Below are 13,783 nucleotides of genomic sequence, written 5' to 3'. Positions count from 1 at the left end.
CCACATAAGAGAACCCACTCAGAGCCGAAACAGAGATCAGCAGCACTGCAGTCTATGGCACCGGATACACCTTCGGCATCGGCCACACGGGCGGGCCAACACGGAGCAATCGGCACCGAAGCACTATACAAAAACAGCACTGGTATCCGCACCAAAGAAGCCCCGTACCGACATGCCTTCGGCACCAACTAAGCCACACCACCCGGCACCGATGGAAGGACGAGACCAGTACTGATCGCTGGTGCGATGTCATACACCAATGGTACCGATTTCACTGGGTTTGTCCATAGTCGGTGAGGTCCTGTAGGTCTTCCATTGTTTCTCACTCCCCCAGTGAGATCAACATGGAATCAAGGAGCAGGTTTTCTTCCCAACAATTCAGCTTGGCCCACAGACTGCCCTCTTGGCAACCTGGCTCAGTACAGTACGCCTACCCTCCTCCTCTACTGCTGTGGTATGCACAGCAGTATGCTTACCCGCCACCATACACCCCTCAATGGCAAGCATGGGAGCCACGTCCCAAGGCCATCTCGAGATCACCACCGGCCTCACCTCCTATCACTGCTTCAGTGACTGAGCCAAACTCTCTAGCTCACTCTGAGATACAGGACTCTCTGTCCGAAGGAGAGGCTAGATACCCTTTACACAATTTCTCAACATCTCCAGATGAGGCGGTCACAGCCGAAGCCCCACCATCTGGCGACGACGCGAGAAAGTTCCAAGACCTTTTCAAAAGAGTGGCCTCGGCGCAGGAGTGTGACCTTCAGGAGATGCAGGTGAAACAATACCGGCTTCTATGCACACTGCAATCTTCCACTACCTCCAGAATAGCACTCCCCATGGACCAGGCTATTCTGGACCCTGCCGATAACATCTGGCAGACTCCTGCTTCCATTACCCCAACAAACAAAAGGGCTGACCGCAAATATTTCATTGCCCCCAAAAACATGGACTCTACTTTTTACTCATTCCCCTCCAAACTCATTAGTAGTGCACTCTGTTCAGCATAAAGGAAGATAACCTAACCTTAGAACCACTCCACAGGACAGAGACCACAAGAAAGTTGACATCATGGGCCGCAAGGTCTACTCCTCCGCCACCTCGTTCCTCAGAGCAGCAAATTATACAGCGATGCTCACGGACTACGACAACGCCAATAATTCCAAACTACAGAATCTGCTCTAACAGTTCTCAGAACACAAGAGACCAACTCTACTCAGCATTATGCAGGAGGGCCACACCATCTCCCGCACCGTCCTACAGTCCACTATGGAGATGGCAGACACCGCGGCCCGTATTACAGCATCCAGCATGCAAAGGATCTTCAGGCATCAGGGGTCCCGAGGGATTTACAACAGAAGGTCGAGGATCTACCATTCGATAAGACCAACCTATTCGCAGTTAAGACGGAGAAGGTGTTGCATTTCATGAAGGATTCCCGTACTACCCTCAGGACCCTGAGAATGTACACTCCCCCCTTTAAGAGAACGCGGTACCAGACCTACCAGCGGCCCAGGGAGCCCTTTAGACAACAGACCAGATATGCCTTCTGTCAAAAACAAAGACTACAGTGTCGTAGACCTCAACGCCAACGCCAACACCAACAGCACTCCTCCGTAACCCACCTACCTGCAAACAAACAGCAGGTTTGAAAAACGGATCGAAAGTCAGAAAGCCATTTCACCACCACTTGCAACCAGCCTTTCTCAATTCCATCACCCTTTCTGGACGCTTTTCCACCAATGGTCCCTCATCACATCAGACAAATGGGTCCTGGAACTGATTCAACATGGCTATGCTATTCCGTTTACTTCCCTGCCCCCTTCCCACCCTCCCACTTCATTCCTCTTCAGGGACCCATCTCACAAAACCCTTCTCCAACAGGAGGTTTCACACCTTCTACAACTGTGTGCCATAGAACAAGTATCACCAGAATTCCAAGGTTGGGGGTTCTATTCAATCTACTTCTTAACCCAGAAGAAGAGTGGAGGATGGCAACCCATGTTGGATTTGAGAACACTCAACAAGTACATTGCCTACCACCATTTCAAAATGGTAACCTTAGCAACAATCATCCCGGCATTGGATCAAGGGGTCTGGTTTTCGGCTCTTGACCTCCAGGATGCCTACTTCCATATCACGGTCTATCCTGCTCACAGATGTTTCTTGCGGTTTATGGTGGGCACACAACACTGCCAGTACCGAGTGCTTCCCTTTAGCCTCTCAACTGACCCCAGGGTGTTTTCCAAAACCCTGGCGGTCATAATGGCCTCACTTGGGCATCAAGGGTTATGATTTTCCCATACTTTGATGACTGCCTCATAAAAGGGTCGTCCCTTCAGGAAACCAAAGCCATGACTGACACCACATTGCACTTTCTGGTCAATCTGGGCTTTCATATAAACCATTCAAAATCTACCCTACTTCCAGTGCCGAAATTGGAGTTCATAGTGGCCTTCATCGACATGGAAGCAGCAAAGCTACTGTGCCTGAACACAGATTCAACACCATTCACGACGTTATCGTGACTGTGCGATCAGTTCCTACCATGACGGTATGCAAATGTCTCAAAATTCTCGGACATATGGCCTCTATGATATATGTCGTCACGTTGGCCAGACTCCACGTGAGGGGCTGAGGCGGGGTCCCCCCACCACGCCCTCTCCCCCACGAGCTTACAGCAGTCAAAGCAGGCCCTGGGGCCTAGTCCAGCAATCAAAGCAAGCCCTGGGGCCTATTCTGTGCCCTGAGGGGATGGGGTAGGGGGGTCCGGGCCCTCCCTCTCCACCGGACCCCAACCCAGGGCCCTAGTAGTGGTGGGTGGTTCCCACCACTGGCTTGGTGGGGGGTTCTCCCCGAAACACGCCGAGCCCACTGGGGGGTTCCCTGCCCCTTACCCTGGGTTGCTTCCTACCCCAGCCCTGTGGCCGACGGAGAAAAAAGGCATAAAAATATTAGTCATAATGAAGTCTACATACCTGTAGTGTCGAACTTTTTTGCATTTTTCCCCTGTTGTGTTCTGATCTGTGTTTATAGCAGAAACTATTATTAGACTCCTGTTGTAGTACCATGAAACACTCATAAACTGAGACTTTCAGTAAGTTACTCATTGCTTTGGGAAATGGAACAAACAGTAAAGAATATATCAGTGTGTGAAAGGAGGCTTCAAGAATAGGAATTGGGTGGAGTCCCAGTGGATCAGATTGTGAAATGGGCTTAAAAAAATTTGAGAACACCTGTGACCTCTGAAGAATGAAAACTTCTAGCTTAATATATTTTTTTAATTTAATTTTAGTGACTTTTTGCTTTTGTACAATATGTTAAATGTCTTGGAACTTGCTACAGTAGTTTAGCAGTTAGTGTATAGAGCACATTAAGAGTGACTGTAGAAAATAAAATTATTCTAATTAAAACAAAATAGTATCAAGATATGGGAACACAGTGAAGATAATACCTTTTTTGGGTTCAATTTAGTCCAGAAGGAGAGATTACCCTCACCAGCCTCTTCTTCCTCAGTGAGCTCTAAGTAAGCTTCAAAGATTGTGTGTCTCACCAACAGAAGTTGGTCCAATAAAATACATTACCTTATCCACCTGTTTTAATGTCATTTTGTTTTTAAACAGAATTTTGTTTACATTCACTTTGAAGTAGGGGAGCAAGTTTTGATTTAGCTTTTTGGAATAACATTAATCATCAGATATGGTGATTGTAGCTGATTTCTGGTGTCTTCATGCATCTCCTACATGGAGGAAGAAGCAAGCTTTTTAGATCAACTTTTACATTTCCATAAATCCTTTTGATCAAGTTCTTCCCTCAAATGTTAGCTATTTCTTCAGTAAATACTAAGGGTACGTCTAAACTACATGCCTCTGTCGCCAGAGGCATGTAGATTAGGCTACCAGGCATAGGAAAATGAAGCGGCGATTTAAATAATCGCCGCTTCATTTAAATTTACATGGCTGCCGTGCTGAGCCGACAAACAGCTGATCAGCTGTTTGTCAGCTCAGCGCAATAGTCTGGACGCACGGGTGTCGACATCAAAGGTATTTGTCGACCACCCAGGTATGCTTCCTGGGATGAGGTTTACCTGGGTGGTCGACAAATGCCTTTGATGTTGACACCCGCGCGTCCAGACTACCGCGCTGAGCCGACAAACAGCTGATCCGCTGTTTGTCGGCTCAGCGCGGCAGCCATGTAAATTTAAATGAAGTGGCGATTATTTAAATCGCCGCTTCATTTTCCTATGCCTGGTAGCCTAATCTACATGCCTCTGGCGACAGAGGCATGTAGTCTAGACATAGTCAATTAGGGTATCTGCAATAGGTGTTCTCCCTTAAAGTTTGAGAGAACCAGAAAGGGAAGAAAAATAATGCTGCCACACTTGATTATTGTTCTTTAACGAATTATTTGGGTAAAATATACACTAAATGTCATTGTTCACAGGATGCACTATGTGAAATGCATGCTTAATGTCTTCTGAATAGCACAGCATATAAAGCAGGATTATTCCTATGCAGCATGTATATGAGACCTCTCCAAAGAACATATAGGTGCTATGAAAAGCTATTAATTTAGTAGGTGGCTCTTTTCTGGCTGAGTACTGAGACAGCACGCTAATCAGAGGCTCTTTCACATGAGCTATCTAACCTATTTGTGGATATTTAAGATCCCACGGTGCTTTGGCAGAGAAATAATGTTGTCCCCAGTCTCCTGTATAAACTGTAAATTAAGTATTCTTCATTCCTAAACATTGACTCTGCAGTTTCAGTTGTACATACAATATTATTGGTTTTTCATTGAATGATGGTGCCTGTGTGTATTGCACATCTGGGGGTGTGAATGAGCCGGGAAGCTGTTTTACTCATTTCCATTCACTTGCATGTATGTAGTGGTCTCGTCTCGCTCCCAGTCAAAGGTATAAGAACTAGTGCAAGGCAGAGTTTCTCCAGTTCCTCTTACAGCCACATGGCCTAAGCTGGAACTCCCTGCTTCATTATGAATATAAGTATAGTAAAATATTTATCTGACATGTTCTTGGCACTCACCTATTTCTCCAACATTTTCTTTAAAATTCTGATTAGGAAAGAGGGAGTTGGGGTATTGAAGGGGGTTTGGAATGTAGGAGGGGTTTTGAGGTGCTGGATCCAAGAGGCAGTCATGCTGGACAGCTGCTCCTGGTGGAGGTGTGGCCAGGTGGATCTGCATGCTTCCTCTATTTCAGAGGTGGGGAACCTTTTTTGGGTGAGGGGCCACTGACCCACAGAAAAATCAGTCGGGTGGTGGGCACGGGGGGGCTGGATCCAGGCAAGTCAGGGACTGCATCTGGCCTTTCGGCCTACTGTTCACCACCCCTGCTGTACTTTCAGGTTCTGCCCCTGCAGCGCCCATTGGCTGCGGTTCCCAGCCAGTGGGAGTTGTTGAGCCAATGCTTGGGGCTGAGCAGGGTCAGTGTGCAGAACCACCAAACTGTGCCCCTACCAAGACCAGCCAGGCAACAACTGAACCTTCTATGAAGATTAGAAATACCAGTTTATAGATCGGACCAGTTGATATAGGGCCAGATAACACAGCTTTTGCTGTACATAAAGGGTTTTTTTTTTCAAGTGATAGTTAGTGTAGTTCTTTTCTCATTCACTGACTATATTCCCTCTACTGTTCCCCCACCCCCAAGGACTATGTCCCAGATTCCAGGCTTCAAAAACTGTTTCCTTTCCATGCTCCTTTTCTGTGGGCAACAAGCAGCACAGATGTCTTAGCAAGGCATGCAACATTTGCCAATCCTTCTTACCCTAGGCCCAGGAAGCCTGCGAGCTTCATCTTTGTAAATGCCTGATGGAGGAAACAATGAGATCCAGGGCACACTTGAATCTTCAACCAGAAGACCTGCCATCACTGGTGGTGAGTGCTGTTCCCAAGACCACACATGCTCGGCATAGAGCAAAAATCACTCATGGGAAGAGTAGATTCTCACTGCAGAATGCTCCCAAGTGCAGCATTTCCTCCTGGAGCCATGTCATGTCAGGTGAGAAGTTGCATGTACATCTGACTGGATTGACACCCAAGAGTTTTGCTTGAGGCTGGTAAGGTCAGGCACATATGGGATCCAACAGTGATCCTGGCACGCAAGCAGCATGCTCATTGCTGTGCACGCTGCCTGCTCCACCAGTACCCATATGCTTCCCAGATAAACCAGCTCTGCAGTTACTGCCATGCCCATCCAGAATCTTCTCCCACACACTGCGGACCCTTGGATTATCAGAGGCTTTTCTGTTGTGGAAGAGTGATCCTCCCCTGTTTTCTCTCTATCTCCTGCTCATTCATGACATTCTGACCCTGGAGAATGAAGTCCTGCTGTTGCCAGAGATGCCTGTTCACCTACTACACTGGGAACAGCCAGCACTAACAAACCTTATTCAGCGTCCAAGGAGTTTTTGGAGCCAGAACCCACTTTCTCACTGTTTTCACAGTGTAGTCTGGACCTACATCCCATGCTGTCTGGCATATGACTTAACAGAGGCCTTGGTACTGTTTCCTCTGGGGCCCACCACATCTGAAGGACCCTTCCTTTTAGCCATACAGGCAGTCCCCGGGTTACGTACAAGATAGGGACTGTAGGTTTGTTCTTAAGTTGAATCTGTATGTAAGTCGGAAACTGGCGTCCAGATTCAGCCGCTGCTGAAACTGATCAGTTTCAACAGCGGCTGAATCTGGACGCCAGTTCTGACTTACATACAGATTCAACTTAAGAACCCCAGGCTCCGCGGCTTTGCTCTGCTTTGCTCCCCGTCCCCTTGGTCTGCAGACCAGGGGGACAGGGAGCAAAGCCGCGGAGCACACGGGCAGCTGACAGCCCAGTATAGTATCCTGCTTGCCTGAGTTGATCATTCTCCTTCCACTCTCTCTATTAGATAGTCACTGCCAATACCAGGACTTGCTAAAAAGGGTATAGTCAGATCTTGGCATCTACTTGGAGGAGGTTCAGAATCCACAACATCTACTCCTGGACAGCTTCCACCCCCAGGGACCATCTAGAGTAGCCTTACCTTCCTCAGCCCAATGAAGCAGCCTGACAGATGCCAGAACCAGGATAGATGGTCTCAAGTGGCAGTGAGAGAGATATCTAAGCTGGATATTAGACCAAATCACAGTTTTGACCTTCTGGTCCGAGACCTGCAAATGTCTATCAGTGTCACCTGTAGCACCCCATATCATCTTTGGAGGCCATTATGCCCTTTTTGCCCACAATTGGACAAGATCACCATAGAGAGTTGTTTCCTGGAGATCATTCATCTCAGATATTCTGTCTAGTTCCTCTCATTCCTGCTGCTCAGCTGCACCCTCCTCCCCCAATCCCTGACTCCCTCTGGGACTCATCCCATCAACTGATACTTCAACAAAAAGCAGATGATCTGCTCCTTGAAGAGGTGTTAGCGCCTATCATACCTCATTATAGAAGACAAGGCTTCCACCTAATGTACTTCCTCATCCTGAAGAAGTGTGGAAGGCACTGCCCTATTATAGATTTGGATAAATGTGCTCAACACCTGAAAAAGTACAAACTCAGTATAGTCATGCTGGCCTCTTATCTCCTCACTATCCCAGCTCTTGACATGAAAGACATTTAATTCCACACCAGCATTCATCTGGCCCAGTACAATTTCCCTCTTTCAGATAGGGTTGCAACATTATCGGTTTTGGGTCCTTCGTTTCGTCACAGTGACATGACAGCATTGTGAGTGTTCACATAAACCATGTAGTGATGCATTGCCTCTGTTAATTAGTATTTCCTTACTTTGATGATCGGCTTCCAGTGATGCTATCGTGACAGGAAGCCATCTTTATAATCTCTGTCATCTTGGTCTCCAGGCACTGCTAGGTATCTAGGTATCTAACTGTGTCAATGAGGAAAAAGTCAGTGTGAACTCTTGCTTATATGATACATTTCATTGGGCACAACTCAGCTCCATTATAGAAGGGCTTTTTTCCAAGCAGATAGCTTTGTAGCACTGACATTTCTCATTGAACATGTCAAAGACCATTTAGTCTGTTAATCTCTCTCCTTCTTTGGCCATATGGCAGCCTGCACACACATCTTCATATGTGTAGTCTTCAAGCTTGGCAGCTCCTACATCTATAGACCCAACAGAGACCTTAGAGACTCTAAGGTTAAATTGTACCCCAGACTATGTTGTTCTCCTTTACACGGTGGTCTAGTCCTTCCAAGTTCATGATTGACACCCCCTGACTCCCTCCAACACTACACAGCCCCATTACAATAAATGCCTCTCTCATAGGTTATGGGGCCCACTTAGGCCAGCACAGTGATCAAGGAGTTTGGACAGTATTGGGAAGTCAGGATGTACATAATTAACTTCCACAGTCCCATCTTCCTCCTGCTTGTTGGGTCCCTCCACTTTCAACTGCTCACCAACAACACTGCAACAGTCATATACATCAACAAGCAAGACTGTATCATGTCTGCTGCCTACCGCTCTGAGTTAATCTGGCTCTGTAGCTCGTGCATCAAGAACCATACAATGTTTTAAGCTGCCTGTGTACTGGAACCCACAATTCCCTGGCCAATATACTCGGCGGGACTCCCTATCTCAATCACAAGTTGGAGTTACGTGATAACATGGTTGTGCACTACTTTGTGAAGTGGAGTGCACACACCCACACCCACCAATGGGACCTCTGCTACTCACAAGAACAAAAAGCTTGCCCCTTGTTGCTCGAGAGGAACATTATGGGAGGGCTCTCAGGGAGATGCTTGCTTCCTCCCTTGAACAGATGACCTTCACTACGCCCTCTCCTCCTGCCACTGGTGCTATAGAAGATTTATTTGGACAAAGCCACCCTCATACTCATAGCCACATTTTGGCCCCATCAGTTCTGGTTCTGGACCTCCTCAGATATTCCACCCTTACACCGCTCAGCACGTAAACACTCCTGAATCTGCTATACAAGATGAGAGAAGGCTCTGTCATCCAAATTTGAACCCTTTTCACCTCATAGCCTGGTATCTGGATAAGAGTGGAGTATAGACCATGCATACTCTACCCCATGTGACAAACCCTTACCCGCAGCAAGGGGGACTCCTTCCTTTCAGAAATTGCACATCCTCACACTTGGAATATAGATAGGGACCACACATCTCAAAGAACCTTCATTTATATGGCAGTAACTTCCTGTTTTCCTTCATTTTAAATTATTGTGTAGTGTTGCTGTGCACTGTTAAACTGTTGCCACATTCCTAACAGAAACATTACCTTGATATGAGTGTGATTTCCTATACATTTTGGTAAATTTGAAAAGTGCTTTTAAATTTAGTCATAAGTTGTATATTAATATAGTCCCTCTTTTTAGTCCACAGTCCAATATTTTGTGGCTTCAGATTTGAAATAGGATTGTTCATCTTGTACATAGGCAAGACTTTGGTTTCAACAGTAGAACCTCAGTGTTGTTAGACACCTCAGGAATGAAGGTCCTTCAACCATAACATTTTCAGAGTTACTTTCTTTCAAAAGTTTGCAACTGAACATTGATTTAATACAGCTTTGAAGCTTTGCAATTCAAAAGAAAATTCTGTTTAACTATCTTAAATATAGCAATCAAAGAAACTGTTTTCTCTTTTAAACTTTCCCTTAATTTTTTGATAGCTTACATTTAATGTAGTACTGTACTGTATTTGCCTGTGTGTGTGTCTTTCCACTGATGCCTTATTGTGTACTTCCGGTTCCGAGTAGTGTCTGTGATTGACTGGTCACTTCATAACTTTGGTATTCATAATTCTTAGGTTGTTGTGCTGTACATTCTGTTATATGTAAGGAAGGCTATGTCTAAAAATAAAGCTGCTATCGTGATCACCTATACAGAAGCACTGTAATGTTTTTCTCCTCTTTTAGGTCGCTTAGGCCAAATAGGATTGAAGGAAGGATTTTTGTCTGTTGTGAAAAATATCAGTTCTGTCATTGGGCGCTTTATACTGCATGCGAAAGAAGAAGGTAGGTAACGTTCATGTAGAAAACGTAACTGCTGATTCTTAAATCAAGGGGTTTTGCCAGTATGTTAATGAAGGATAGGAACTATGAACTCAGTCCTTCAAACTCAGTCCTTCTGTATGCATGAGGTAGAAGACAATTCACATGGGAAGGTTATTCACTTTCGTAAAGGTTTTCAGAATCATGCCACATAACTTATCATTCAATACCAGGTTTAGCATTACGTAAATCAATTAGCAGTGGCATACAAATGGCATACAAAATGGCTTCTAAATATGTCTGACAGATGAGGAGTTGATTTTATTCAGTTGTTGTTGAGGGGAGACAATTGACCAAGTATATAACTGATTTTGTTAGAATGATGCTATATATGTCTCAGCTCCTCGATTCCTAGCTGCTACAACAGGGCTATGCAACACACAGTCCGTGTTGTTTGTGGCCCACGGTGCAGTTTGGGTTTACGCAGGGCTCAACAGATGACCTGTGGGTGGGAGCCAAAACAAAAAAGTAGTCAATATAATGGTCTTTTGTTGATATGCATTTTAGTAGTTAAATTCCTGGGCAGTCATTGCTCATTAAAAGTGCTGTCATATAGGTGGAAATTGGGTAGAATTGCATTTTATTAATATCAGTAGCACTGACTTAAATGGGTCTGTGTGTTGTGTAGTCTTGTCTTAATCTTTGTATTCATGCCTGTCAGTGTGAAATAAGCTATTTGCATATATTGGCATGTATATGCAACCACACTTAAGTTGTGGCCCTCGTCATATGCTGTGAGTATCATTGTGGCCGCTGGGGCTTCCAAAGTTGAGTAGCCCTGTGCTATAATAACTTTGAGATGGCATTCGCTTTGGAGTTAGGCATGACCATGCTAAAGGTATGAGATCCCATGATATGAGAAATTAAATGATGGTGTTTCCCTTGTAGTCAAAGTGGATGTGAAATAATTATGTTTGTAGGTCTAGATTTTCAAAGGAGGCTAAGAGAATTACATGTTTAACGCCCTTAGGTGCTCCTTTGAAAATCATAGCTGCACTGAATTTAGAAGTTTTTTCTAAGACATTGACACTTTTTTTTTAATGGGCAATCAGATGTCTTAAATTACACACAGTGTGACGGTATCTTTGAAATAGGGATGTAAAATTTTTTTTAATTGGCTAATTGAATTAATTCAATTATTTTGCATTGACTATTCAATTAGTTGATAAGGGCACTCCAGGACACTTGAAACATGAAAGCGCTGTGGGGAGCACAGGGCCCTGGCGTGGGAGTCCCTGGGCTAAATGTAGCTCTCCCACTTCGAAACACTGGGAAGCCCGGCGTCAGGCTCCACATGGCTTTTCAAAGCGACAGCGCCAAGTACAGCGGCACTCTACGCAGCACTGTCATTTTGAAGCACCCCCTCCTCATCCCTCTCCCCTGTCTCTTTCTGATAGAGGTAACGGGGGGCGGGGAGAGCGTGAAGCGACTAGTTGACTAGTGTGTCAACTATCCGATAAGCATTTGCTTATCAGATATGCTTTGGAATACAGCAGATACATTAATCCTATTTTCCAAGTAACACTTGTACTTCTGTTTATAGGCTTCCTTTTGATTTTTTTTTCTCATAGATTATTTTAATTTGACAATTAATAATCTTCTGAATTCAGGTTAAATGATGAAAAGGCTATTACATGTAAAATATCTTTTTAAATACTGATTTTTTCCCCCCCCCCTGTGGATTTCCTTCCTAATTACTAATTTACCAAATCTTTGCAGATGTTCCTTGGGGAGTACAGTTAGCAGCAGTGTATGCACTCTTCGACTTGGGTCCAAGCAATCCATTAGAAGTTGTTGAGACCATCCAAGCTTGGAGAACAGCATCTACTAATAGTATCCCATCTGCAGTCACAAGTGGCATATCTGAAGTTAGCTCTCTGTGCACAGTAGAATTACAGTAAGAGGAGAAGGTAGTCTCATCTACAGAAAAAGTGCCTTTTATTAGATGAAAATTAGGTGATACTTTTTGGGATGAAAGTTACAAACAATATGAAGAGAGAAAATCAGGAAAAGAGCCATGTGCTTTCTTTTTGGGGAAGGTGGGAAGCGTATGGACCTATTATTTAGATAGATGTCTGGTCAGACATCTTTATAAATAATAAAATAGGTTCTGAAGTATTTTTATGCCCTCTCTGCTGCAGAAAGACATGAAATACAGATGGTGGTGGTGGTGGTGTTCTGATGTAACTCATAGGTTACACTAATGCTATTGACTATTTAAACCAGAAAAATCCTGAGCCTATGAAAATGGAAAGGTGCTGTCTTGATAGGTCTTCCATTGGCTGAGCTTCAGGCTACCAAAACTCTTGTCTTTTTGTCTACTTGCCATAACTGCAGACTGTGGAAATTATATATAATTTAGCTGAAATCAACATTCCTTAGGTCATCTATATGCAGCGTCTTCACCATGCTGAGTCAACAAGAGAAACTCACCCGTTTGAATTACCTTAAGCTTCTTGTTCCAACGGAGTACCGCAGTTGACAGGAGTGCATTTGACAGTCAATTTAGCAGGGTCTTCACTAGAGCTGCTAACTCGAGCCCTGCTGGATAAATACTCCAGTAGTGGAGACCTATTGTGAGTTCCATTAATGTAATGAAACTACTCAAATCAGACAAGCAGAAATTTGCTTCTTTTGTAATAATTGTATGTACAGTATAAAGGATTCAGAGATAACAAATCTCTGAAAGTTTGTATATATTGTATACACCTATAATGTGTTTCACATTTTGTTGTTGTTCCAATTTGGGAATTTTAGTATGTGTAAATAGAAAACTGGTTAAAAAGTATTATGTTTAAATTTCTAATATAGTTTCACTTGTACACATTTTTTAGAAAGTGTCTCTAAATGTTTTTATAATAAAAAACAAAATTGAACCATTTATTCATCTGTCTCTGGTGGTCATTTAAATACTTTAAATTTAGTCTATAACTAATTTTTAAAAAACAAACAGATTTCCATAAGAGTTACTACATTTGGAATAATTGGCCAATACATTTGTTTAACACTTGATTGCCATGGGAAACGAAAGTTATTAGTGTTTCCATTTTGCTTTTGACCATATGACGCATAGCTCTATTAACAGGCTACTTTCCCAACAACCTTAACATAAGAAAAAATAGTTTAAAAGTTAATTTTACTTGATTTCTGGTACACCAGATATAACCATTTCAACACAGATTTAAAAAAAACATGCTATAGCCTATAACAGCAAGGTAAAACATGTTAAAAAGCTTAATGGCATAATATCTAAAACAAGTTCTGCTAATAATTCTCTGGTGTGTATGGAGCCATGCAGCTTTCATATAAAATTCCTTTTTTATCTTAACCTATTGATATTCCTTTTCTAGAGCTAATTAACTATGAATTAAGATGAATTCTTTCAGTTTTTTGTATCAAAATATGTTTCTAGACCAACTAATTTTTGTGATTAGAAATGAGAAATGCTGGTCATCTGTGGATAAGAATGTCCAGAATAGGAGACTGCCACTAGAAGGCAGTCTAATGCAGAATTAGTTGAAATCAATTAAAACAGTCTTTTGTTCAAGAAATGTAAAACTAATACTGATTACTGGCTTTCTGATGTGGCTAACTAGACATCAGGATTTGTCCTTTTGTATCTATAATCATATGATAAAAACATACGATTTGGAAAATTGTAATGTTTTGAGACAACACTTCCTAATGTATTGACCAAGATGGAAAATAAATATAGAAATATAAAATTTCTATACACAATTCAA

General features: G+C 43.4%; 1 protein-coding gene across 1 annotated transcript in view; it reads left to right on the top strand.

Moving 5' to 3' along the window:
- Positions 1–12,923, top strand: part of ICE1 (interactor of little elongation complex ELL subunit 1) — a 54,593-nt gene extending 41,670 nt beyond the window's left edge. The window contains exons 19-20 of the mRNA XM_075921506.2: positions 9,906–10,004; positions 11,760–12,923. Coding sequence (XP_075777621.2) covers positions 9,906–10,004; positions 11,760–11,941 — 281 coding nt within the window. The 3' untranslated portion in view covers positions 11,942–12,923. The remainder of the gene's footprint in view (positions 1–9,905; positions 10,005–11,759) is intronic.
- Positions 12,924–13,783: the final 860 nt, after the last annotated feature.

The sequence above is a fragment of the Pelodiscus sinensis genome, chromosome 2, assembly GCF_052426305.1.
Source record: "Pelodiscus sinensis isolate ZL-2025 chromosome 2, ASM5242630v1, whole genome shotgun sequence".
Taxonomy (NCBI): domain Eukaryota; kingdom Metazoa; phylum Chordata; order Testudines; family Trionychidae; genus Pelodiscus; species Pelodiscus sinensis.
Note: the sequence above shows the minus strand (reverse complement) of the source record. Positions and strands in the feature narration are given on the sequence as shown.